Raw genomic sequence first — 23850 nt, forward strand, 5'->3', positions numbered from 1 at the left:
CAGGAAAGAGCATTACCACTTGTTAAAATGATGGGATAACTCCTTTTATTTGAAGAGATTTATGATTTGTAGGATGCAGATCTCTGCTTTCTAGGTAGAGTAATATATACTCCCTAATCTTTCGTTGATGTCCATTTTTATCTAAAAGAAACCAACTAAAATTTTTCATAGATTAAATTCATTACATACTCAAGAGAATAATTTGGCTGATTGATGGTTCAACAGAAGAGACGCAGAGTATTTTTTGACTTTGATCTCAGACAAGTCAGTTATCTCCCTGCTTCTCAGCCTCACTGTAAATACTAACAGTTATTAAAAGGTCACTGGATATATGCCCAGAAAATATCAGGGAAGTTTCTATATATTCATAATGGAAATTATCAAACAAGAAGAGAAAAGCAAACTGCCTATCTTGAAGAAATGTGACTCATCAAATGTGCCAGAACAGTTTTTCCAAGTTTTATATATAGACAATATGGCTCTTGAATAAGAGTGTTTAAGAACCAAACAACACTGTCATGTGACACATAGAGGCTAAAAATGCACTGACAGAAAATAAGACTAAAATTGAAAATGGTAAAATAGAACCATTCCCCTTGTTCTAAATGGTCTAACTACTCCAGAACCACTGCCTAAATCTGATGCTAGTAGAAAATCAATCTATACTAATGACAGAGAAAAGGCTGATCAATGCATAGAACAAGGCTACCTTGAAAAGCAAGTGGGAAAGCAGGAAAGTTCTAACTCTGTTGAAAAGAGGACCAGAGCTTGGACTTGCTCTTTTTTCCTGCAGTGTTATCTAGTGAAACAGCTCAGTCACGTGTTTAAATATACAGACTGTGTGGAATCTGCCTGGTCTCTCCATGCCGATCAACCCTCCTCTGAGATTTCCTTCTGTCCAAACAGCTCAGACCGTGGTTGCCCTTAACCTGCTTCTACAACCTGTTTTAGCTTTCAAAACAGGTAAGATGCCAGGAGAGAGGGGAACCCTACTGAAACAGCAATGGCAGAGATTTTGACTTAAAAACCAGTCTCCCTTGCCACTCCAGAATTGTGAACAGCTCTTTCTCATCTGCAGTCTTTACTGATGGTTTTAAAAATGAGACTCTTCACACTTTCCGAGCACATAATTTCAGGGTCAGTGAGTCCCCTCATGAAGCCCAGAGTGCTCACAGGCCAGGCATGTGTCCCAAGGACACCAAATCACAAAAGCAAACTTAAGCCGCTTTTCTTATCAAGGGAATCCTCCAAATAGAATTAAAGTCTTAATTTATGCTTCTTTGGAAGCCATAAATTACCACCACCCCCCACCCCAAATCTTTACACATCCCTGTGAGGGAAGAGGCAAACACTTAACCCCTCTGTGTCCTGTTTTATTTGTAAAATGGGTCCCCAAAGTAACACAACAGGTGACTCTGCAACTCAAACTTCTGGGCCTAGCTCTGAACCCCACAAACCAAGCAATTATCTTTTCTACTAGAATGAGGACAGAAAAGAAAACCTTTCTTGGGTTCCATCTGTTTGTCTGTTTTCCCCATCCTACCAAAATCTGTTCCTTCTCAAGTTCTTCTCTTCTCCATCTGGTCTAATGATTTCCATGTACAGATTATTTCAAGTCTAGGGAAACTTCTTTAGCAGGAGGCCGTCAATGACCGTGGTTGCACTCTTCCCTTCTCTCACACTGCCCCCAGTTCTCTCACTGAATGTCAGAGGATGAACAGGAGAAGAGGAAAAGCTCTGGACACTGGTTTCCCTTTCTTACAGGCCAGGTTGCGCTGGGGGGGGGCACATTCCCTTCCCTCTTCTACAGCTACCCAGGACTGCACTGCTTGTTTCTTCTCTGGCCAGACGGACAGCCCATGCTCATCCCTCAGAAGAAAAACAAAAAAACAAGGGAAGACTAAGCAACACAGGGAAGTGTTCAGCAGCTGCGTTTTCTAGGCTGCTGTGGAGGCAGAGGTGAGGGAGGCCGGCTTGTCGCACTGCACAAATAACATCCACGCTCACTCTGTACTTGCCGTCTACGCATGCGTGCGAAGTCACTTCCGTTGTGACCCAACTCTTTGTGACCCTGTGGACCGCAGCCCCGGGCTCCTCTCTGTCCACGGGATTCTGCAGGCAAGAACACTGGAGTGAGTTGCCATGCCCTCCTCCAGGGGATCTTCCTGACCCAGGGATTGAACCCATGTCACCTGCGGCTCCTGCATTGCAGGTGAATTCTTTACTGCTGAGCTAAGCCCTCCTTGGTGCCTCACCTGGTATTTTCATCCCAGTTCATCAATGATTATTACTAGATGCCTGAGAATTCTCAGGAAGAAATCTTTCCTATTTTCCTATCATTTTCTGAATCTGTGTGAGATGGAAAGAGTATGGGGAGAGGGGAGAGAGAGAATACAAGCCAGAAAGGGAAGTTAAAACTATGATTTGAGGTAATTCACTAAGAAAAGTTAATCCCTCTTGTAAAAAACAAAAAGGCAGTGAAGACATGGAAACAAAATTCTCAAGCCTTCTTCATTTATCACCTTTTACACATATTTTCCCTAAAAAATAGAGAAGTTTCAGGTGAGAAATAAACTGAAGTTCAGTAAGTCTGGGGGAGATTCTCTTTCATGGTCCATTTTTATGGCCAGCAACACATCCCACTGTGTATCTGACTCATCCAAACCCTTGACAGACAGGAGCCCTTGTGTTAATCTATGTATGTAAATTAAAAGGTGACTTTCATCAAAAAATAACACTCCTCTTAAAAAAAAAAAAATTCTTTGTAAGTTTCATTTCAATAGACTCTTTTGAGTTAAAAAAAAACAATTTGGTCTTAAAAAAAAACTACCTATATAAAAAAATCTTCATATCTGTCATATAAAATAAGGCACCTTTATAAACAAGTATTTTTTATTATGCCATTTTCTTCTTTTCTACTTTCAAAATACCAAACTTAAGACTGTAAATATCCCTTTTGCATTTTAAGATCTATTTTGTTTCAAAACATTTGTGTTTCTTTCATCAAATTTGAGCTTGGAAAAATTATTCTTTCTTTTTAATCTTTACCAGATGTTGTTTATACTACCAGCAATTTTTTTTCAGTACTCTATAATGAAATTATTGTTTAATTAGTGATAAATCTGTCATTTCTGGGCTTAAGAAAAAAAGAAGAAAAAAACTTAACAAGTACCAAATGTACTTTTGTGTTTTAAATTTACCCGCGCTGTCTGAGAATGTTAAGACACAGGGATGCGAGCAAAGTCCCCCAAACCTCCAGTTCCTCCTCTCGCCTGGCCCAGCGGCCTCTCCCCCTTGGCTTGTGTAGCCGGGGTGGGAAGGGGCTCCTCAGCCCCTGCTGCTTCTTGGCTCAGCCTCTGAGTGGCAGTGACCTTCTAGGGCAACTACTGCCCCGTTTTGTTTTTTTGTTTGTTTCTCTCTCTTCATCTCTGACTGGCTGCCAAGGCCTGCATCCCAACAGTGAAAACACAACTTGCCATCTAGTCTCTTTTCTTCACAGTGCTGGGTGATCTGGTGCCCCCCTGAGGTCGATGCCGGAAAGTGCAATTATTGTCTGAGATGTTTCTTTTTACCTTTTAGCCACAAGCATAAACCACCTCCACACTTCTCTATTCGATCACTGCTAAATTATCTACTTTAGCTTTTGTTAAATTACATGCATCACATTAAAGAACTCAAAAAAAAAATGTTTAAAAGACTGCTAATGAGAAAGCAGGAAAAGAAAAAACCCTAGAACATTAGTAAGAAGTTATTCAAGCAGAGAAAACTGACATCACCCAGGATGTAGAGTTAATTCTTCGGTATAATCTTTTATTAAAGGGGAACTGTGTTTGGAGTTCAGTGTAAAATGAGTCTCTTTTTCTATGTGAAGTGGCTATGATTACTATCTGGAGAATGGAAACAAGAATGCATCTTATCTCATATGAGGGAGGTCAAGGAGGACACTGAGTTATCTGCAGGTTTGTTATTCTTAAGTTCTTATTAGATCAAGAACTACCTTTTAACCCTATCTTTATTGAGGTACACTTGACAAGATAAAGAACTAATTTTGGTGGAGCTATGAAGAGAAACACCAGGAATGTTTCCTGATTTAAAATCTGAATAAACAAAACCAATCCCCCTTCCTTCCCCTCCCCCTGCACTCTTTCGTGGGCAAATCTCTGGACCCAGCTAGAGGGGCAGGCGGCATGTGCGGCCAGCCAACGAAGGATCGAACAGGAGGGCATGGGAACCAGTGTATATCCCCGCCCGGCGTGCAGCAGGGCAGCCAAGCACAGTGCCACCCAGCCAGCACTTTTCATTCAAATGCAGAATATAAACAATAGCTTTCTGGGCTCCGCAAACAGAATTGTAACTGGAAAACATAACATCCTTCTGATTCGGGGCCAGCCTTGGGAAACCAAGCAGTGCCAAGAAAGCTGCATAATTAGCAAGTGGCTTTCACTGCTTTTGGTGACATGAGTTTTTAAGGTCAGGTCTGAAGCTATGGATTATGGTCTTCCATTGCCTGTTCTGTCAAGGGAAACACACGACCATCTGCTTTTGCAAAGTGTCAGTCTGCTCAGTAGATGACAAACTGAGGCTAAGACCTCGATTTATTTAGGAGAATCAAATGTGGCAGGTGGCCATGGACTTGGGGGAGGTCCAGCCTAAGAGAGTCAAACAGCAAGCCTCAAAAGGAAACAGGTTTTGAAAACGTACTTTTATTTTAGAAGTCAAAAAACATACGCACGCACTTAGAATTCAGGTGACTATTAGGTCAACACCTTATTATTCATGGTCTTAAAGGAAAATACCCAGCCTCTGAGGCCCTGAGAGGCCACAGAACATTTGGAGAGATCATTTCACTTTGTACAACCTGTACAACACGTTTATCTTTTGTTTTTGCAACATCTTGGTAACTATAGAACTTTGGGGCTAATTCTGGATAGTCCCGAGAGATGGAAACATAATTAACAGTGCTCCATATAAAATACAAGTTACTAGACCATCACACTTTAATTACTCTCAGAATCCAACTCTAATGTAATAGGCATCAAGTTACTTCTAAAGGAAAGCACAGCAGTCCTGTCCTATCCGAGTCTTCCAAATCTTTCTGATACTTCCGCAGGGTCCCGTCACGGCCCGGAGATACCGTGCTCTGATAAGCGAAGCAGCTGATGCAATCAGGAAGCACGTTCTTCAGGTTACCTTTCCAATCACTCGGTCACGTCACAGGCTTATTCCAGCCTGCTTGGCTGTGCGGCACTGCGGGCCCAGGATCCTGAGGACAGCAGCCCACGCCAATCAAGGACTTGCAGCTCCGAATTGTAATTACCCCCTTGAACCGTAAGGCAACAGAGGGGTTACATCCTGCCAATGCCACAATAAATTAAACACAATAACACCCTCTGAAATCCCCCTTTAACCATAATGGAAGCTCTGAATCTCTACACACATGATCCTGATAAATGCTTTTGTAAATCAACTGACTTCAAAACTGTTTGGGGGGAAATGATTTTAAACCGTAAACTGGAGACTGAAGGTTATACAATGCAATGTTTAACCGGAATGCCTGCTTTCTCTCTCTCTCTCAACCTGGGTTTACTGACAGGCTCAGGCCTGAGGGCCACAGGTAAAAAGGGCACAAAGAAGATTTAGAGAAGAATCACAAGGTTGCAGAATCAAATCAATTTAGGGTGATGAAACTGGAATTTTTCCATGGAGAGAAGACTTAAAGAAAATTTAATAAGGACCTTGAAAGCAAGGAAATAGCTCAGTTACTATATTTTGCCACTGAAAAAGGACCAGAGAAAATGAAATTATAGCATGTATCTTTCAGTCAGAAATAGATTTACCTGACAATAAAGGTAATGTTTTGAATGGGCTGCCAGGACTTCTAAAAGCCTTTGCTTATTTTGAATATTATAGTTATTTTTACATAAGGTACATTCTTATTTCTCACCTTAATATGCAACTTTTTTTTAATGCGACTTCTAAAAGCCTTTGTTTATTTTGACTATTATAGTTATTTTTATAGAAGGTACATTCTTATTTCTCACCTTAATATGCAACTTTTTTTTTTTTAATGCAACTGTTCTGAAAGATGAGTTTAAGCAAAATTTCCCTAAAAGTAACTCTTTCTCTTTCGGCTCTTTCGATCTTTGTATCTATTTTCTTTTCTTTTTTCTCTCAAACATTGTAAATGTCTAAATTAGTAGGGTTCAATTTGGGTCAGCTAACTTACAGATGAATGCAGCATAGCTGCTGGCCACTGTGACCCTATCCATGGTCCCCTTGGAGGCCCCAAGATGGGAAGGCAAAGAGGAGCCTGGGAGACAGGGAGAAGGTAAGCAGGGCCATGGTCACACTCGTGACCTGGTAAGGACTGATCAGGACCCGAAAAGAGAGCTGGGATATAGGAAAAAGGCAGCAGATTCAATTATGATTCTCTCACACAGCCTCCAAATTGAAAGAGAGCGAAAGCGTCAAGTTCTAACTGGATTAACCAGACAGAAGGTGTCCCGGAGGAGGCTGGGTAGACTCAGCCAACTTCAGTGCGCTGTGTGCAGAGACAGACACCCTGCCGCAGCACAAGTCTCAGCTCAGGGGGCGGCGGACACTCTCCAGCCCAGGTTCCTGGCCACCAGCTTAAGATCTGACTGTTCACCGTCTCTCTTTTACTGGCTTTCTCCATCTGTACAAGAGGAAACAAATCTCTGCACCGTAACTCCCCTCGGTGACAAAAGCGAGTAAGAAAGCCTGTTGGAGCCCACGAGGTTCCTGTAAGATGGCGGCCTGGAAGCATGACACCTCCGCGAGGTTCCTGTAAGATGGCGGCCCGGAAGCATGACGCCTCCTGGGGAGCTTTAATTGTTTATTCAGAGTGCACTGGTCTTTAGTCCGACTCTAAAAAAATGCACATAAATTCCAGAGCTGCCTCCCACAGAGGGAAAAGACCGGATTGGTCAGGTTCTGAGGACTGCCGGCTAGCCTGGGCCCCTGCCACTGGATTAGGCAATGGGGCCCATCTGGTCCGCTGAGCACCGCACCACCCAGGCCTGAGAAGTTCTGACTAGAGGGGAGACTGGGCAGCCCCTGCATAGAGGCGGGGGTTCGAGGATGGCAGCCTGATGCCATTTTTCTGGGGTGTCATTTTGTATCTTTTAAGTATTTGAGTTTTCCTCCAGTGAAGGATTATAAGTTTATTTTTTGAATGATTTCCTTTGTTAATCGATTCCTCCTGTTGTTCATAGGGGCTTCCATGGCGGCTCAGCTGGTAAAGAATCTACCTGCAATGCGGGAGATCTGGGTTCAATCCCTGGGTTTGGAAAATACCCTGGATGAGGGTACTGCAGCCGACTCCAGCATTCTTGCTTGGAGAATGAAGAGCATATTGTTCATGGGGTATGTGCTGTGTGTGCTCAGTCCTGTCAGAGTCTTTTGCGACCCCATGGACTGTAGCCTGCCAGTCTCCTCTATCCATGGAATTCTCCAGGCAAGAACTGGAGTGAGTTGCCATTCCCTTCTCCAGGGGATCTTCCCAACTCAGGGACTGAACTCATGTCTCCTGCATTGCAGGCAGATATGCTTTACCATATGAGTCATCAAGGAAGCTGGAAATGAGGAATTTGTTGGCCAAATGTCAGTTCTTGTGAATGTGCAATATAAGGTGCAGTGATAAACTGTTTCTTTTTTGTCCTGGCTGTGCCACTCAGCTTATATTACCTTAGTTCCCCATCCAGGGGCTGAATCCAGGTCTGAGGCAGTGAAAGTACCGAGTCCTAACCACTGCACTGCTAGGGAATTCCCTTGCCCTATTTTTAACACAAGGAGACATATGTATTTCAAAAATAAAAGCCCCAGACATATGTATTTCAAAAATAAAATGTAGATAGATGATGATTTTAAAAGGTGCCAACTGCTCATTTGTTTACATTTTCCCCTTTTGCTGATTAAAAGATAGAATATGAAGCACCTTCTTTAAGGATTTTTCTCCTCATCAGAACCCGGCACATACCAGCAATGAATCTTTCATAAAGCATTCAATCCTTCTCAGAGAATTTCTCTCACTGGAGATGAGCTTTTCAAAAAGGTGCAGCATTGTATTTTCAAGACTGGGAAGGTGCCGAAGCCAGAGGCAGAGTATAGCTGACTTGGGGAGAGAAATCTTCTTCCTTTCAGTAAGAAATAAACAAAACTTTAAATGTAGATGAGTCTCTGAAAAAAGATTAAGATTTCAAAATGCAACAACAAATCCAAATCTGACTCCTTTTTTTTTCATCATGGTCACAATAGCAGTTAATATTTATAATATCAAATGAATATATTTACCAAGTAACTTATTTTGACCCAAGGGTAAAAAAAAATGTTTTCAAAAAGGACAAACAAATATATAGTGATGACATAAAGAGAATGATTAAAAAAAAATGTTGATGGTAAAGGGCCTTGAGATATTCAGGCAAACGTAGTTCCTAATTTAAGAAATAGCTATGTCTAGAAAACTATAAAACACTGATGAAAGAAATCAAAGAGGACAGAAACAGATGGAGAAACATACTGTGTTCATGGATTGGAAGAATCAATATTGTCAAAATGGCTATACTACCCAAAGCAATCTATAGATTCAATGCAATCCCTATCAAGCTACCAACGGTATTTTTCACAGAACTAGAACAAATAATTTCACAATTTGTATGGAAATACAAAAAACCTCAAATAGCCAAAGTAATCTTGAAAAAAGAAGAACGGAACTGGAGGAATCAACCTGCCTGACTTCAGACTCTACTACAAAGCCACAGTCATCAAGACAGTATGGTACTGGCACAAAGACAGAAATACAGATCAATGGAACAGAATAGAAAGCCCAGAGATAAATCCATGAACCTATGGACACCTTATCTTTGACAAAGGAGGCAAGGATATACAATGGAAAAAAGACAACCTCTTTAACAAGTGGTGCTGGGAAAACTGGTCAACCACCTGTAAAAGAATGGAACTAGAACACTTTCTAACACCATACACAAAAATAAACTCAAAATGGATTAAAGATCTAAATGTAAGACCAGAAACTATAAAACTCCTAGAGGAGAACATAGGCAAAACACTCTCCGACATAAATCACAGCAAGATCCTCTATGACCCACCTCCCAGAATATTGGAAATAAAAGCGAAACTAAACAAATGGGACCTAATGAAACTTAAAAGCTTTTGCACTACAAAGGAAACTATAAGTAAGGTGAAAAGACAGCCCTCAGATTGGGAGAAAATAATAGCAAATGAAGAAACAGACAAAGGATTAATCTCAAAAATATACAAGCAACTCCTGCAGCTCAATTCCAGAAAAATAAATGACCCAATCAAAAAATGGGCCAAAGAACTAAACAGACATTTCTCCAAAGAAGACATACAGATGGCTAACAAACACATGAAAAGATGCTCAACATCACTCATTATTAGAGAAATGCAAATCAAAATCACAATGAGGTACCATTGCACACCAGTCAGGATGGCTGCTATCCAAAAGTCTACAAGCAATAAATGCTGGAGAGGGTGTGGAGAAAAGGGAACCCTCTTACACTGTTGGTGGGAATGCAAACTAGTACAGCCGCTATGGAGAACAGTGTGGAGATTTCTTAAAAAACTGGAACTAGAACTGCCATATGACCCAGCAATCCCACTTCTGGGCATACACACTGAGGAAACCAGATCTGAAAGAGACACGTGCACCCCAATGTTCATCGCAGCACTGTTTATAATAGCCAGGACATGGAAGCAACCTAGATGCCCATCAGCAGATGAATGGATAAGGAAGCTGTGGTACATATACACCATGGAATATTACTCAGCCATTAAAAAGAATTCATTTGAATCAGTTCTAATGAGATGGATGAAACTGGAGCCCATTATACAGAGTGAAGTAAGCCAGAAAGATAAAGAACATTACAGCATACTAACACATATATATGGAATTTAGAAAGATGGTAATGATAACCCTATATGCAAAACAGAAAAAGAGACACAGATGTACAGAACAGACTTTTAGACTCTGTGGGAGAAGGCGAGGGTGGGATGTTTCGAGAGAACAGCATATATATTATCTAAAGTGAAACAGATCACCAGCCCAGGTGGGAAGCATGAGACAAGTGCTCAGGCCTGGTGCACTGGAAAGACCCAGAGGGATCGGGTAGAGAGGGAGGTGGGGGGGGGATCGGGATGGGGAATACATGTAACTCCATGACTGATTCATGTCAATGTATGACAAAACCCACTGCAATGTTGTGAAGTAATTAGCCTCCAACTAATAAAAATAAATGAAAAAAAAAAAAGAAAAGAAATAGCTATGTCTGAAATTTCATCACAGTGGTTTAACATGTGAAATCAAACTTGGGTTTGAGTCCTAGAGCCACCACCTACTCACTGTATGATCTTGGGAAAGTTACTTAACTTCTAAACCTCAGTTTACTCACCTGTAAAATGGGCCTACCTCCCTCCTAGTGTTGTCAGAAGGATCAAATGCAATAATAACACATGTACAGTGATGAGCACAGTTCTTGGCACATAGTCAATATTTAACCACTGTATAAATCTCTTGAAATTTTTCTTTAGTAATAATATCATAAAAGGGGATTATGGCCTGGCTGATCCATAGTTGATCGTCAGCATGATACTCTACTGACTTACCACCAAATGTAGTTACATTTCTATAGGAAAATGTATTTGGAGGTTCCTCCTATGTCAGGTCAGTGAATCAGGGGCTCTGCTTCTCCTGGGAGGGAGCACGAGGGGCATCCGTCTACTCTGAGCCACAGTTGGGGGTGGGGGTGGGGCTCCTCCCTGTCAACACTGGGCCTATTTGGGCCTGGTGAGACTTGTTCTTCTCTCAGCCCTGGTTTTCCAAGGCCTCCTGCCCTTTCACCTGCCGCACCTTCCAGGTTCTGCTAAAGATGTTTACTGCTTTTAATAAGACAAACAAAAGTGGGGCACAAATGTTTCCCATTACCCAGCAACCCCTTCAGGGTCTTCCCTTCACCGTCATGTCTGGGCCCTTTCTCTGCAGGAGCTGGCATGAAGGCCAGGAATCAGGGTATGGGGCGAGAAGTGAATAGGCAAAGACACAGGGCCGGAATTGCTAGTAGCTTCTTTTTCTCTTCTCCCTCGGCATAACTCTTGTAGACCTTGTTCGAGATCAACTCTGAGGCAAGACCAGAAGAAGCTCAGGAGTTTCAGGGCCTGTCCACTGGAGCAGGCCGTAGGGCAGGAGAAAGGGAGGGAGCTTGGCTCTCATCTGACCTTCTTTCTGACTCCCCCTCACCCTGACACATGCACACACACCAAACTGTGATAAAGACAGTGAAGGAAAAGGACAGGCCGAGGAAGGACGGAGCATCAGGAGGGGCCCAGGTGAGGCCAGGTGGTCAGGGGCAGCCTCTCCAGTTGAGTTTAGCTGGACGTCAGCCTGGTGGGAGGGATTCCCCGCTGGCTCAGTGGTAAAGAATCTGCCTGCGATGCAGGAGCTGCAGGAGACATGGGTTCGATCCCTGGGTTGGGAAGATCCCCTGGGGGAGGGCATGACAACCCACTCTGGTATTCTTGCCTGGAGAATCCCCGGGACAGAGGAGCCTGGTGGGCTACCATCCACTGGCTCTCACAGAGTCAGACACAGCTGAAGAGAGCGTGCAGCACGCGCAGCGCGGTAGGACAGGCAACCTGAAGGGCGGCGGGAGGAGCCCTCCGACAGGGGGCGCTGCAGCCGTGTCAGAGGAAGAGAGCGAAGGTGAGGCGGCTGGTGATGAGGCGGTGCAGGACCAAGGGCAAGGCCAGCATCTGCTGTTTTATTCTGGCCCAGAAGGTTTGAAACAGAGGCGTGCCAGGACCCAATTTATATTTCAAAGATCACTCTGACTGCTGCCTGGAGACCTGAGTGCTGAGTGGGTACAAAATTCCAGGGGGAGCTTGGACCTGGGTGACAGTGGGAAGGAGTGAGATGTATTTTAGCAATAATATCAAGAGACACTGGTGCTGAATTTGATGAAAGGGGGTGAACATGAGGTGGGGATCAAAACTGTCCCAAGTTTCTTGAGCTACAAGATGGACAGACGTACCATTTACTCAATGGAAAGAATGGAAGAAAAGATTGGTGAAGGGTTTACTAAGAGCTCAGTTTGGGGTGTGTGAGTTTAGATGTCTGAGGCACATTCCAACAGAGGTATGAAACAGGTCCTTGAATATCCAAGTTGGAAGTGTTCTGGGGGGAGGTCTGGGCTGAAGATCCATATTCAGGAGCTGTCAGTTGGCATGGAGCAGCGTGAGCATGGCGGAGAACTCCAAAGGACAGAGGTCTGAGCTGGGTGAAAAGAGGGCCCAGGTCTGTGCCTCAGGAGTTTCAGCAGGTTGAGGGTTGGATGGGGTGATGGAAGCTGGCAGCAAAGTCAGTGAAGAGAGGAGTGGAAGTCCTCTCTTGAGAGGTATAACCTATTCAGCACTGCAGACTGGTCTTCAGAAGGACGACGATGCTGGGAGTGACTGACAACAGGAAGCCACATAGGGGTGGTGGCCTGTGAGCCCCTGAGAGGTAGTGTTTTAGGCTGAATACCGATGGGCCAGATGCAGAGTGGGAGAGGTTGAAGGGCCAGCATGTGTGAATGTGCCGTGTGCTCAGTTGGGTCTGACTCTCTGCAACTTCACGGACTGCAGCCTGCCAGGCTTCTCTGTCCATGGGGCTTCCCAGGCAAGAATACTGGAGAGGGTTGCCATTTCCACCTTCAAGGGATCTTCTCAACTCAGGGATCGAACCTGCATCTCCTGTGTCTCCTGTATTGCAGGTGGAGTCTTTACCCACTGAGTCACCTGTAAGACCAGTAGCTGCCATTTATTAAGGGCTCACCTGGAGAAGGGAATGGCCACCCACTCCAGTATTCTTGCCTGGAGAATTTCATGGACAGAGAAGCTTGGCAGGCTACAGTCCACGGGGTCACAGAGAGTTCCACATGACTGAGCCACTAACACTGTTTTGTCACCTGGAACAATGCTAAGCATTTTACTTGTGTTTTCATTCCTATAACAATCCTAGAAAACAGTTAGTATTAATACCCTTATTTTTTGAGGCTGCAGAGGAACCAAGGTCTCACAGCCCTGACTGAACCCAGGAGGTCTGATGCTGGAGCTGGCCCTCTGCCTCAGGTTATACCTAAGTCTCTCTACTCTGCAGGCAGGAGAGTGGAGGGTGTTGCTTCAGTTTGGAGCCTGATACAGGGGTGAGAGCAGACAGTTTTCCTGGGTGAGCTAGATGCCTAGAGCCTGTTTTCACTCCCTTCAGTGTCTAAGGAAGTTTTTCCAAAGTCCAGGCTATCAGCCAATTTTAGCCACATTAATAGACTCCTGGGAAGGGATTTCTGTTCAGCTTTCTTGAGGAAGAAGAACATCCCTTGGGAGCAGGGGGAGGGTGTGGATTGCCTCTGTCTTAGAGCCAGAAAGCCCCTGGGAGGCGGGAGGTTCTGAGGTGCAGAAAGAAGAATTCCTCCTCCCTTCCCAAGTAACAGGGACCTCCCTTGACCTGCTCTAATCATACCTTGTTTTTTTTAAAGGATCTACTGAAATAAATATGTACATCATTAGAAAAGTGTCTCACTTAGCAGTGACAGCCCCACTGCTAAGCCCTCCAAGCAGCAACATGCACAAATGTGATTTCTATTAATACCACGAGGTTGCAATGGCCGGGCGGTGCCCAGGGCAGAGAGGCAGGAAATGTTGAGAATGATGAATAGTAGATGGATATGAACAAATGTAAAAGGCAGCTGAATGGTAGTTCCAGTGAATATCTGAACTAAAAAATGCTGCTTAGTTACAAATTTACATAAGAGTTGCGTAAGTTGTATACCAAGTCACCAAGTACAAAATTTTTGTTCTATTCTCAAATACAGTTTGAAAAATGTATATGTTAACAAATTTTTTATTACTCTTGATTCAGAGCACACTCTACAAACTCCTGTAAATGATTAAATTTATGGATCCATGTTCAGTATTTGAATCATCTATTTTTTATTTTTTAATTTTTACAATGTTGTTTGGCTTCTGTTGCACAACAACACATATCAGCCACAACTACCACTTATCCCCTCCTGGTTGAGCTCCCCCCCCAGCCCAATTCCCATCCCACCCATCTAGGTCATCACAGAGCGTCAGACTGGGCTCCCTGTGTTAAACAGCAACTTCTCACCAGCTATCCATTCGACACAAGATAGTGTATGTATGCTGACGCTGCATTCTCCATTCGTCCCATTTCTCTCACCCCCACTGGGTCCACAAGTCCATTCTCTACACTTGTGCCTCTATTCCTTCCCTGCAAATAGGTTCATCAGCACCATTTGTCTAGATTCCATATCTATGCATTAATATATGACATTTGTTTTTCTCTTTCTGACTTACTTCACTTGGTATAATAGACTCTAGGTTCATCCACCTCACTATAACTGACTCAGATTTGTTCTTTTTTATGGCTGAGTAATATTCTATTAACCACGATGCTGTGATCACTCACCTAGAGCCAGACATCCTGGAATGTGAAGTCAAGTGGTCCTTAGGAAACACCCCTATGAACAAAGCTAGTGGAGGTAATGGAATTCCAGCTGAGCTATTTCAAATTCTAAAAGATGATGCTGTTAGGGTGCTGCATGCAATATGCCAGCAAATTTAGAAAACTCAGCAGTGGCCACAGGACTGGAAAAGGTCAATTTTCATTCTAATCCCAAAGAAAAGCAATGCCAAAGAATGCTCAAACTACTGCACAATTGCACTCATCTCATCACATGCTAGCAAGGTAATGCACAAAATTCTTCAAGCCAGGTTTCAACAATATGTGAACTGTGAACTTCCAGATGTATAAGCTGGATTTAGAAAAGGCAGAGGAACCAGAGATCAAATTGCCAACATTCGCTGGATCACAGAAAAAGCAAGAGAGTTCCAGAAAAACATCTACTTCTGCTTTATTGACTAGGCCAAAGTCTTTGACTGTGTGGATCACAAAAAACTGTGGAAAATTCTTCAACAGATGGGAATATCAGACCACCTGACCTGCCTCCTGAGAAATCTGTATGCAGGTCAAGAAGCAACAGTTAGAACTAGACACAGAACAGACTGGTTCCAAATAGGGAAAGGAGTACATCAAGGTTATATATTGTCACCCTGCTTATTTAACTTATATGCAGAGAATATAATGTGAAATGTTGGGCTGGATGAAGCACAAGCTGTAATCAAGAATGATGGGAGAAATATCAATAACCTCAGATACGCAGATGATACCACCCTTATGGCAGAAAGTGAAGAAGAACTAGAGAGCCTCTTGATGAAAGTGAAAGAGGAGAGTGAAAAAGTTTGCTTAATACTCAACATTCAGAAAACTAAGATCATGGCTTCGGGTCCCATCACTTCATGGCAAATAGATGGGTAAACAATGGAAACAGTAAGATACTTTATTTTGGGGGGCTCCAAAATCACTGCAGATGGTGACCTCAGCCATGAAATTAAAAGACGCTTGCTCATTGGAAAAAAAGCTATGACTAACCTAGTTCAGTTCAGCTGCTCAGTCATGACTGACTCTTTGCAACCCCATGGACTGCAGCACGCCAGGCTTCCCTGTCTATCACCAATTCCTGGAGCTTATTCAAACTCGTGTCCATCAAGTCAGTGATGCCATCTAACCATCTCATCCTCTGTTGTCACCTTCTCCTCCCGCCTTCAATCTTTCCCAGCATCAGGGTCTTTTCCAATGAGTCATCTCTTCCCATAAAGTGGCCAAAGTATTGGAGTTTCAGCTTCAGCATCAGTCCTGCCAATGAATATTCAGGACTGATTTCCTTTAGGATGGACTGGTTGGATCTCCTTGCAATCCAAGGACTCTTAAGAGTCTTCTCCAACACCACAGTTCGAAAGCATCAATTCTTCGGCTCTCAGCTTCCTTTATAGTCCATCTCTCACATCCATACATGACTACTGGAAAAACCATATCTTTGACTAGATGGACCTTTGTTGGCAAAGTAAGGTCTCTGCTTTTTATGCTGTCTAGGTTGGTCATTGGAGAAGGAAATGGCAACCCACTCCAGTATTCTTGCCTACAGAATCCTGTAGACAGAGGAGTCTGGTGGGCTGCCATCAATGGGGTCGCACAGAGTTGGACACGACTGAAGTGACTTAGCATGCATGCATGCATTAGAGAAGGAAATGGAAACCCACTCCAGAATTCTTGTCTGGAGAATCCCAGGGACAGAGGAGCCTGGTGGGCTGCCATCTATGGGGTTTCACAGAGTCAGACATGACTGAAGCGACTTAGCAGAAGCAGGATGGTCATAACTTTTCTTCCAAAGAGCAAGCGTCTTTTAATTTCTTGGCTGCAGTCACCAGCTGCAGTGATTTTGAAGCCCCCCAAAATAAACCTAGACAGCATATTAAAAAGCAGAGACATTACTTTGCCAACAAAGGTCCATCTAGTCAATGCTATGGTTTTCCAGTGGTCATGTACAGATGTGAGAGTTCTAGTATAAAAAAAAGCTGAGTGCCAAAGAATTGATGCTTTTGAATTGTGGTATTGGAGAAGACTCTTGAGACTGCAAGGAGATCAAACCAGTCAATCTGAAAGGAAATCAGGCCTGAATATTCATTGGAAGGATTGATGCTGAAGATGAAACTCTAATACTTTGGCCACCTGATGTGAAGAGCTGACTTGTTTGAAAAGACAATGATGCTGGGGAAGATTGAAGGCAGGAGGAGAAGGGGACAACAGAGGATGAGATGGCTGGATGGCATCACCGACTCAATGGACATGAGTTTGAGCAAGCTTCGGGAGTTGGTGATGGACAGGGAAGCCTGGCATGCTGCAGTCCATGGGGTCACAAAGAGTCAGGCATGACTGAGCAACCAAACTGAATTGAACTGACTATTCCAATGTATTTATGTACCACATCTTCTTTATTAATTCATCTGTCAATGGACATCTAGGTTGCTTCCACGCCCTAAGTGTTATAGATAGTGCTTCAATGAACACTGGAGTACATGATCACCTATTAACAAAAAAAAATCTATTTTTCTCTAAAGCATCAAAGATTTAACTCTTAATAATTCATCTTGGATGAAGAAATCACCAAAGTGATATGATCTTAAAATACTGTGTAACAGAATTTGGTTGGACCAACACATTGGTATTACATACAATATTCTAAATTTGTACTAAGTTGGTTCTTAAACTGAAAGTTATATTATATATAAATTATACCTCAATGAAACCAGGAAAAAAGGTGGCAAATTAGAAAAGAAGAAATTCAAATGCCAAAAAAATATGTAGATTTTCAACCTTATTAATAGTCAAGAAAGGTAAACTAACATATCAAGGAGGTATCAGTTTTTGTGTTCACATCAGCTAATGTTTAGATGAATGACAACATCCAGTGTAAAAGTAGGTATACGTGACTGGTGTTCTTAGATGTAGGACAGGGAATAGGTTCATCCTTTTGGTTAAGTCATGTGATACTTCCTAATAAACTGTAAAATACACATATCCCTGGCTGTCATAACCATACTTTTATGAATCTTCCTAGCAGAAACAAAAGCACTAGCTAGATGGTATTTACGTAGCAATATTATAAACAGAAAATTAGAAACCATTTGAATGCATCCACTGGAAAATAGGGCTTCCCAGGTGGCGCAGAGGTAAAGAATCCACCTGCCAGTGGAGCAGACACAAGAGACGCAGGTTGCTCCCCAGGTCAGGAGGAGCCCGTGGAGCAGGAAATGGCAATGCATTCCAGTGTTCTTGCCTGGAAGATTCCACGGGTAGAGAAGCCTGGCTGGTCCATGGGGTCACAAAGAGTTGGACATGACTGAGTGACTGAACACACACACACATACACACTGGCAAACAGCTAAACAGATTAAGATCCATTCATATCAGGATATATGTTTCCATTTTGTAATGAGTTAGATGTATACCCTTTGAGGGATACACAAGATATGTTGGTTAAAAAACCTGGTTCCAAGGTCATGTGTATGATGTGATGCTGTTTTTTCTTTTTCATTTTTTAAAAAGAAGCTAATATGAAAAGAAGAGAAAATTGTTTCATGTAGATTTCTAATGTTTATAAGAGTATAAGGTAAGCTAACCAGAAGGACTGGAGGGTGGTAAGGAGGAGGGTAATTGACATTTTCTGTGTATACTTCTACATTGTTTGACCTGACCTGATAAAATGTATGTATTTCTGTAGAAATTTTAAAGAGCCAATAAAGGAAAAAAAGAAAAAATAGTTTTAGGGAGATAGAAAAATTTCATTCTACTCACCATGTGTTAGTTACAGAAACTTTAAGGCTGTCCTTTTCCTACTTTCTATACTTGTTTTAGCTATCTAACTTGGATACTGATAAAATGACAAATTCAAGAAAAACAGGTTATGATTAAAAACTTGGCTCTCCAAAATTCCTACCTAATAATCACAGGAAGTTTTCAGCATTATAGCTATGGTTTAGGAAAATGATAGGGACTTACATGGAACATATTATAATTTTCTCCTGCAACATACCAAGGAGTAGGCTCCCATTCTGCACTTTCATGTAGAATATCTGACTCTAAATAACAATTTCTGACACTGAGCAGGAGAGGCCTGGACAAGAACACTCTGCCCTGTCCAACGCCTCACGCAATATATTAAGACTCTTCTGACAATTGCCTCCTGGACATTTAAAACCTGAACTTTGTTTCCCCAAATATTCAATTTAGTGAGTTAGTTGTGTGTCCCATCCTCTCCAAAAAGGAGGAAGTAGGTAAAGAAACTGGTCTAGCCACTTATTAAATATTTCTGGCTCCAAATTTTTTTTTATTAATTAATTAATTAATTTTTGGTTGCCCTGGGTCTTCATTGCTGTGCATGGGCTTTCCTCTAGTTGCAGCGAGTGGGGCTACTCTTCATTGTGGTGCACAGGCTTCTCACTGCGGTGGCTTCTCTTGTTGCAGAGCAGAGGCCCTAAAGTGGGCAGGCTCCAGCAGTTGTGGTGGGCAGGCTTAGTTGCCCCGTGGCATGTGGAATCTTCCCTGACCAGGGATCGAGCCCATGTCTCCCGCATTGGAGGCAAATTCTTATCTACCAGGGAAGTCCTAAATGTTTTTGTACAGCTTCAATACAAAAACCAGAATGTGGAACTCAATTCTTTGCAAGAAAGGCCCTTGAGAGGGGAAGAACGTTCTAATGCTGTCTGAGAGGCAGAGGAGGGGAGGGAGCCTCCCCACTTGAGACAAATGCAGGCAGTGCTCCCCCTTTCCAAACCAGAAAGAGATCAAGGGCTGCGTGGGCTGCCGGAGGAGCCCACAAGAATCAGGACCAACTTTTCTGGAGAACTACTTAATCCCAAGGAACTGGAAAGAATATTCTCTATTACATTTCAAAGATACATTTCCATGACAACCTGATCGGAGAAGTACATTAAATTTGAAGAAGCTGTGCCACCATTATCACTTAAATGTGCAGAGAAGTCACTTCTCAAAGCGAAGGGCAGCAGCACCAATCAAAGGAAATGTCCAAATCCAAACACACTGGCATGTCTATTACAAATCAATATCAGCAGGTTTTTACTTGAAAAGTAAACTTCTTCAACGAATACTTTTGTGATTGTATCTTAGTAATGTAAAAAATTTAAAGAAGAGGATATGAGGAAAGATAGACATGGGAGTATTAGTTACTACTACTGCTTTGCTAACTTTTTGTGCTTGGTATTACACTAGCTTTTCTTTGTTTAGACATTCACCTATATCGACAATATTTAAAGCCTGATTTTTCTTTCTTTCTTTTTTTTTTGGCTGTGCTGTGCATCTTGCAGGATCTTAGTTCCTTGACCAGGATTGAACCCAGGCCTCAACAAGGAAAGTGCCAAGTCCTAACCACTGGGCTGCCAGAGAATTCTGGCAATTCTTAAAGCCTGGTTTTTCTTATCTGAGCTGAAAACAAAGAAAAACCCACAAAACTAGAAACTTGGCTGAAGTTGGCCTCTTCTTGTAATTTATTTTTTTCTTATTAAGCACCACTGAAGGCTGTATTAGTTTTTTCAGCATTGTAAATTATTTACATCTGGCCTTAGTTCAGTGATAATCTGATTAGAAGGAAAACATATAAGCTTGAAAAAACCTAATAAGACATTATAAAAAAATATAACAATTATTTAAAGTCAACAACAACAATAATAACAGCAACAAGCTAACAGTTACTGAGTATTTTGAGTACCAGGCATCATGCTAAACATTCTATAGGTACTGAAAGTGAAAGTGTTAGTCACTCAGTTGTGTCCAACTCTTTGTGACCCCATGGACTATAGACCACCAGGCTCCTCTGTCCATGGGATTCTACAGGCTAGAATACTGGAGTGGGTAGCCATTCCCTTCTCCAGATCTTCCTGATCCAGGGATTGAACACAGTCTTCTGCATTGTAGGTGGATTCTTTACTGTCTGAGCCACCTGGGAAGTCGCCTATAGGCACCGGAGTCATTTAAATATGTTCCAGTGTGCCTGGGACAGGTCATCCTACCGTGACCGTAACAGGCCCCTCTCTTAACTCCCAAAAGTGTTCCAGACTACAATTTATAATTCTATGGTTACCTTCTTTAACATTCACAGCTACCCCATGAGGTTTGTTGTTTGGCCAGTCATACACTCACTCTTTCATTTGTTCACTGGCTCATTCATTCTGGTATGTAGACAAAATATTCCATCTAGACATCAAACTTCTCAACATTATTGAAGCAATGGATTTAGGCTTATCTTAAAGGACATGTCATGCAGAATTACTTGTACTCCACAGATTTATGAGAGGATTGCAGTAGCCCTGCCATAAAGGTTTTATGCAATGTGCACTCTGCAGGTGGCTATTATGGCAACCCCAGGGATAGATTTAAGAAGTCAGGCTTGGCTTTTAGGCCAAGAAATTATAAATTTCCTCTAGGCTATCTAAACGACAGAGAGGAGCAATCATCTGCTGTTTAAAAGAAGACGGGCTGTCCATTTCTGGAAATACACGACTGTATTTGGAGGCCAAGGCCAAAGACACCCAGCCAATTGTAAACCAGATGAAATTCCACTGGTGATTGTGGTAAGCAAATAGTTGGAAGGCTAAAAACAGGGCAGGGCACCTTGGTCAAAGAAAGTACGTGGTTTCTAAATGACTATGCAGCCCATGTGGGGAACTCTTCAAGGGGCTGAAGGAAAGGGGGTATGAGTGCAGGGGTGGTAATTTGAATCAGCCTCCCTGTGTCAACATGTGGCTGGGATGCTGCGTCTATGGGAAAGTGTCCATGGAAAGGCTCCAGGCCTGACGCCACTGTTTGGGGAACTTGCTGAGCTGAGGCCATAAGAACTGGACAAGTTGAAGACCACCCAGCATTTCTGGATGGTCTTTCCCCTACGGACTAGCAGACATAATTTTCCAAACTAAATAAATTTTATTAGTTGCTGAGGGAGAACATGCTATCACAAGTAAAATAAACAGCAAGGAGTTCAGGCCTACTCATGGAGCTGCTGCCCTCAGCTTTCCATCTGAGCACTGTGGGTGGAGGAAGAGTGGCTCGTCTCTAAGCGGGCCACCTCCCCGCCAGTGAGTTCTGGAGCAGCTTCACACAGTTTTGCAGAGGATGCCAAGGAGCATTCTCCTTCTTGTTCCCTTTAACTCAGCTCTTGTTGAAAAAGTAACACTGGAAATACAGGTTGTTAAGACCAGGCCAGACCATATGTGTCAATAAAATGCATTACTAAACAAATCAGAAATAGAGCTACCAAGGTAAAGGCAAAGAGCATTTTGCTTAAAAGTAAATACTTTCAAAAATTGCTTTGGAGGGTGAAAAATGACATTTGGTGGGGTGAGCCACTGGAACCTACAGTGTATGCTCAGGTAAATGATGTGAAGGGCACCCGCATGTGCAGAACATTTACTACATTATACAGACTTCCAGGTCGATTATTATCCAAGATCTTACAGATATAACAAAGATAAATGATCAGACTCCTCAGAAAGTTCAGACTCTTGGCTAAATTTTGAAATAATCTTAGAGTAGACAGAAAAAAGACTCCATGGTTTTAACCATGAAAATTATGTTCTGACCCTTTTTTAAAGCATTAAATGATTTAACTTTCTCTTTTTCTTTCTAAATCTTACCTTAACAAGTTCCTGGGTTATAACATTTCATTAAAAAAAAAAAAGAAATGAAGGGCTTCCCCAGTGGCTCAGTGGTAAAGAATCCACCTTCCAATGCAGGAGGCAGGGTTCAATCACTGATCTGGGAGGATCCCACGTGGCGCAGAGCAACCAAGCCCCTATACCACAGCTACTGAGCCTGTGCTCTAGAGCCCAGGAGCTGTAACTCCTGCATCCCACGTACTCTAGAGCCTGTGCTCAGCAACAAGAGGAGCCATCGAAACGAGAAGCCCATGGAGTAGGAAATGGCAACCCACTCCAGTATTCTTGCCTGGAAATTCCCATGGACAGAGGAACCTGGTGGGCTGCAGTCCCTGGGGTTGCAAAGAGTTGGACACAACTGAGCATGCACATACAAAACAGACTCACAGACATAGAGAACAGACTTGGGATTGCCAAGGAGAAGAGGGAAAGAGTAGGGATGGACTGGGAGTTTGGCGTTAGTAGATGCAAACTATTACATTTAGCATGGATAAACAAGGTCCAACTTTATAGCACAGGGAACTATATTCAATATCCTGTAATAAACCACGACTGAAAAGAATATGAAAAAGAATATATACATGTATGTATAACTGAATCACTTAGCTATGCAGAAATTAACACAATATTGTAAATCAATTATACTTCAATAAAATTAAAAAAAAAAAAGAAACGAGAAGCCAAGAACCACAGCTAGAGAGTAGTCCCTATACACCACAACTGGAGAAAAAAGCCTAGACAGTATCAAAGACCCAGCATAGCCAAATAAATACATAATTTTTAAAAATGAAATTAAAATATAGACTATAAATTTTTAAGAATTATACATGAAAAACAATAAATAGTCTATTGGTAATTACTTCCTTTGAAAGAATGATGGCAGCTTTGAGGTTATTCATTTTTCAAATGCAATAAATCCATTTGAAAATGGGAAGAAGATCCACTTACTACAGCCTAACAAATAAATAAGTAAATAAATAAGTAAAGGAAACAAGAATTCCCAGAAAAACAAGTGAAATGAGTGGGAAATAGCCCTACTTTATATTAAACATAATAGAAAGATTCTGTTATTAAAACAAAATGGTACTGAAGCATGAATATACTATAGGCCCAAGAAACAGAACATAAAATAATAAATCGGGCTTAAATGCATACAGAAATTAAGTATAATTCAATCCATGGATAAGAAGGGCTAACTCTACTACCAACTGTACTCTGCACTTATATAAGAGACTTGAGAATCTCATAGAGTCCTGAAGTTAATCCCATGTGTGTACTGAGAGATGACTGATTGAGAAAAGGCTGTATTTGATCAGGGGAGCATCTTAAGTCAGTGGAGGGTTGAGGGGGTGACTGCACCCTTTGTCACATTCAAGATGGTAGAATGCTCTGTAACCTAAGAGTGGGGAAAACCAACAAAATTACTTCAATAAATAATATGCAAAACAAAAAGAACCTACAGGTTGAAAGAGATTTGTGAACCTATCAAGCAATTGCAATGAATGGACTTTGGACTCTTAATTCCAAAAAACCAAACTGGAGAATTTGTTTTGTGCTTAAATAAGTAGTGATGATCAGGAATCAGTATCAATTTTAAGATATAATAATAGCATTGTAGCTAATGTTTTTTAAAAATGCACCATATAGAGACTTCCGGTTTCCCATTCTGCATTT

At 42.2% G+C, this 23850-nt stretch overlaps 1 protein-coding gene across 7 annotated transcripts in view; it reads right to left on the reverse strand.

Annotated features, from left to right (window-relative positions):
• Positions 1-23850, reverse strand: part of FANCC (FA complementation group C) — a 299576-nt gene that overhangs the window by 32927 nt on the left and 242799 nt on the right. For all 7 annotated transcript variants that reach the window (XM_043452893.1, XM_043452888.1, XM_043452890.1 and 4 more), the window contains one exon: positions 8000-8156. In XM_043452893.1, the coding sequence (XP_043308828.1) occupies positions 8000-8156 (157 nt within the window). The remainder of the gene's footprint in view (positions 1-7999; positions 8157-23850) is intronic.

Source organism: Cervus canadensis, chromosome 30, assembly GCF_019320065.1.
Source record: "Cervus canadensis isolate Bull #8, Minnesota chromosome 30, ASM1932006v1, whole genome shotgun sequence".
In the NCBI taxonomy this organism is placed as follows: Eukaryota; Metazoa; Chordata; class Mammalia; order Artiodactyla; family Cervidae; genus Cervus; species Cervus canadensis.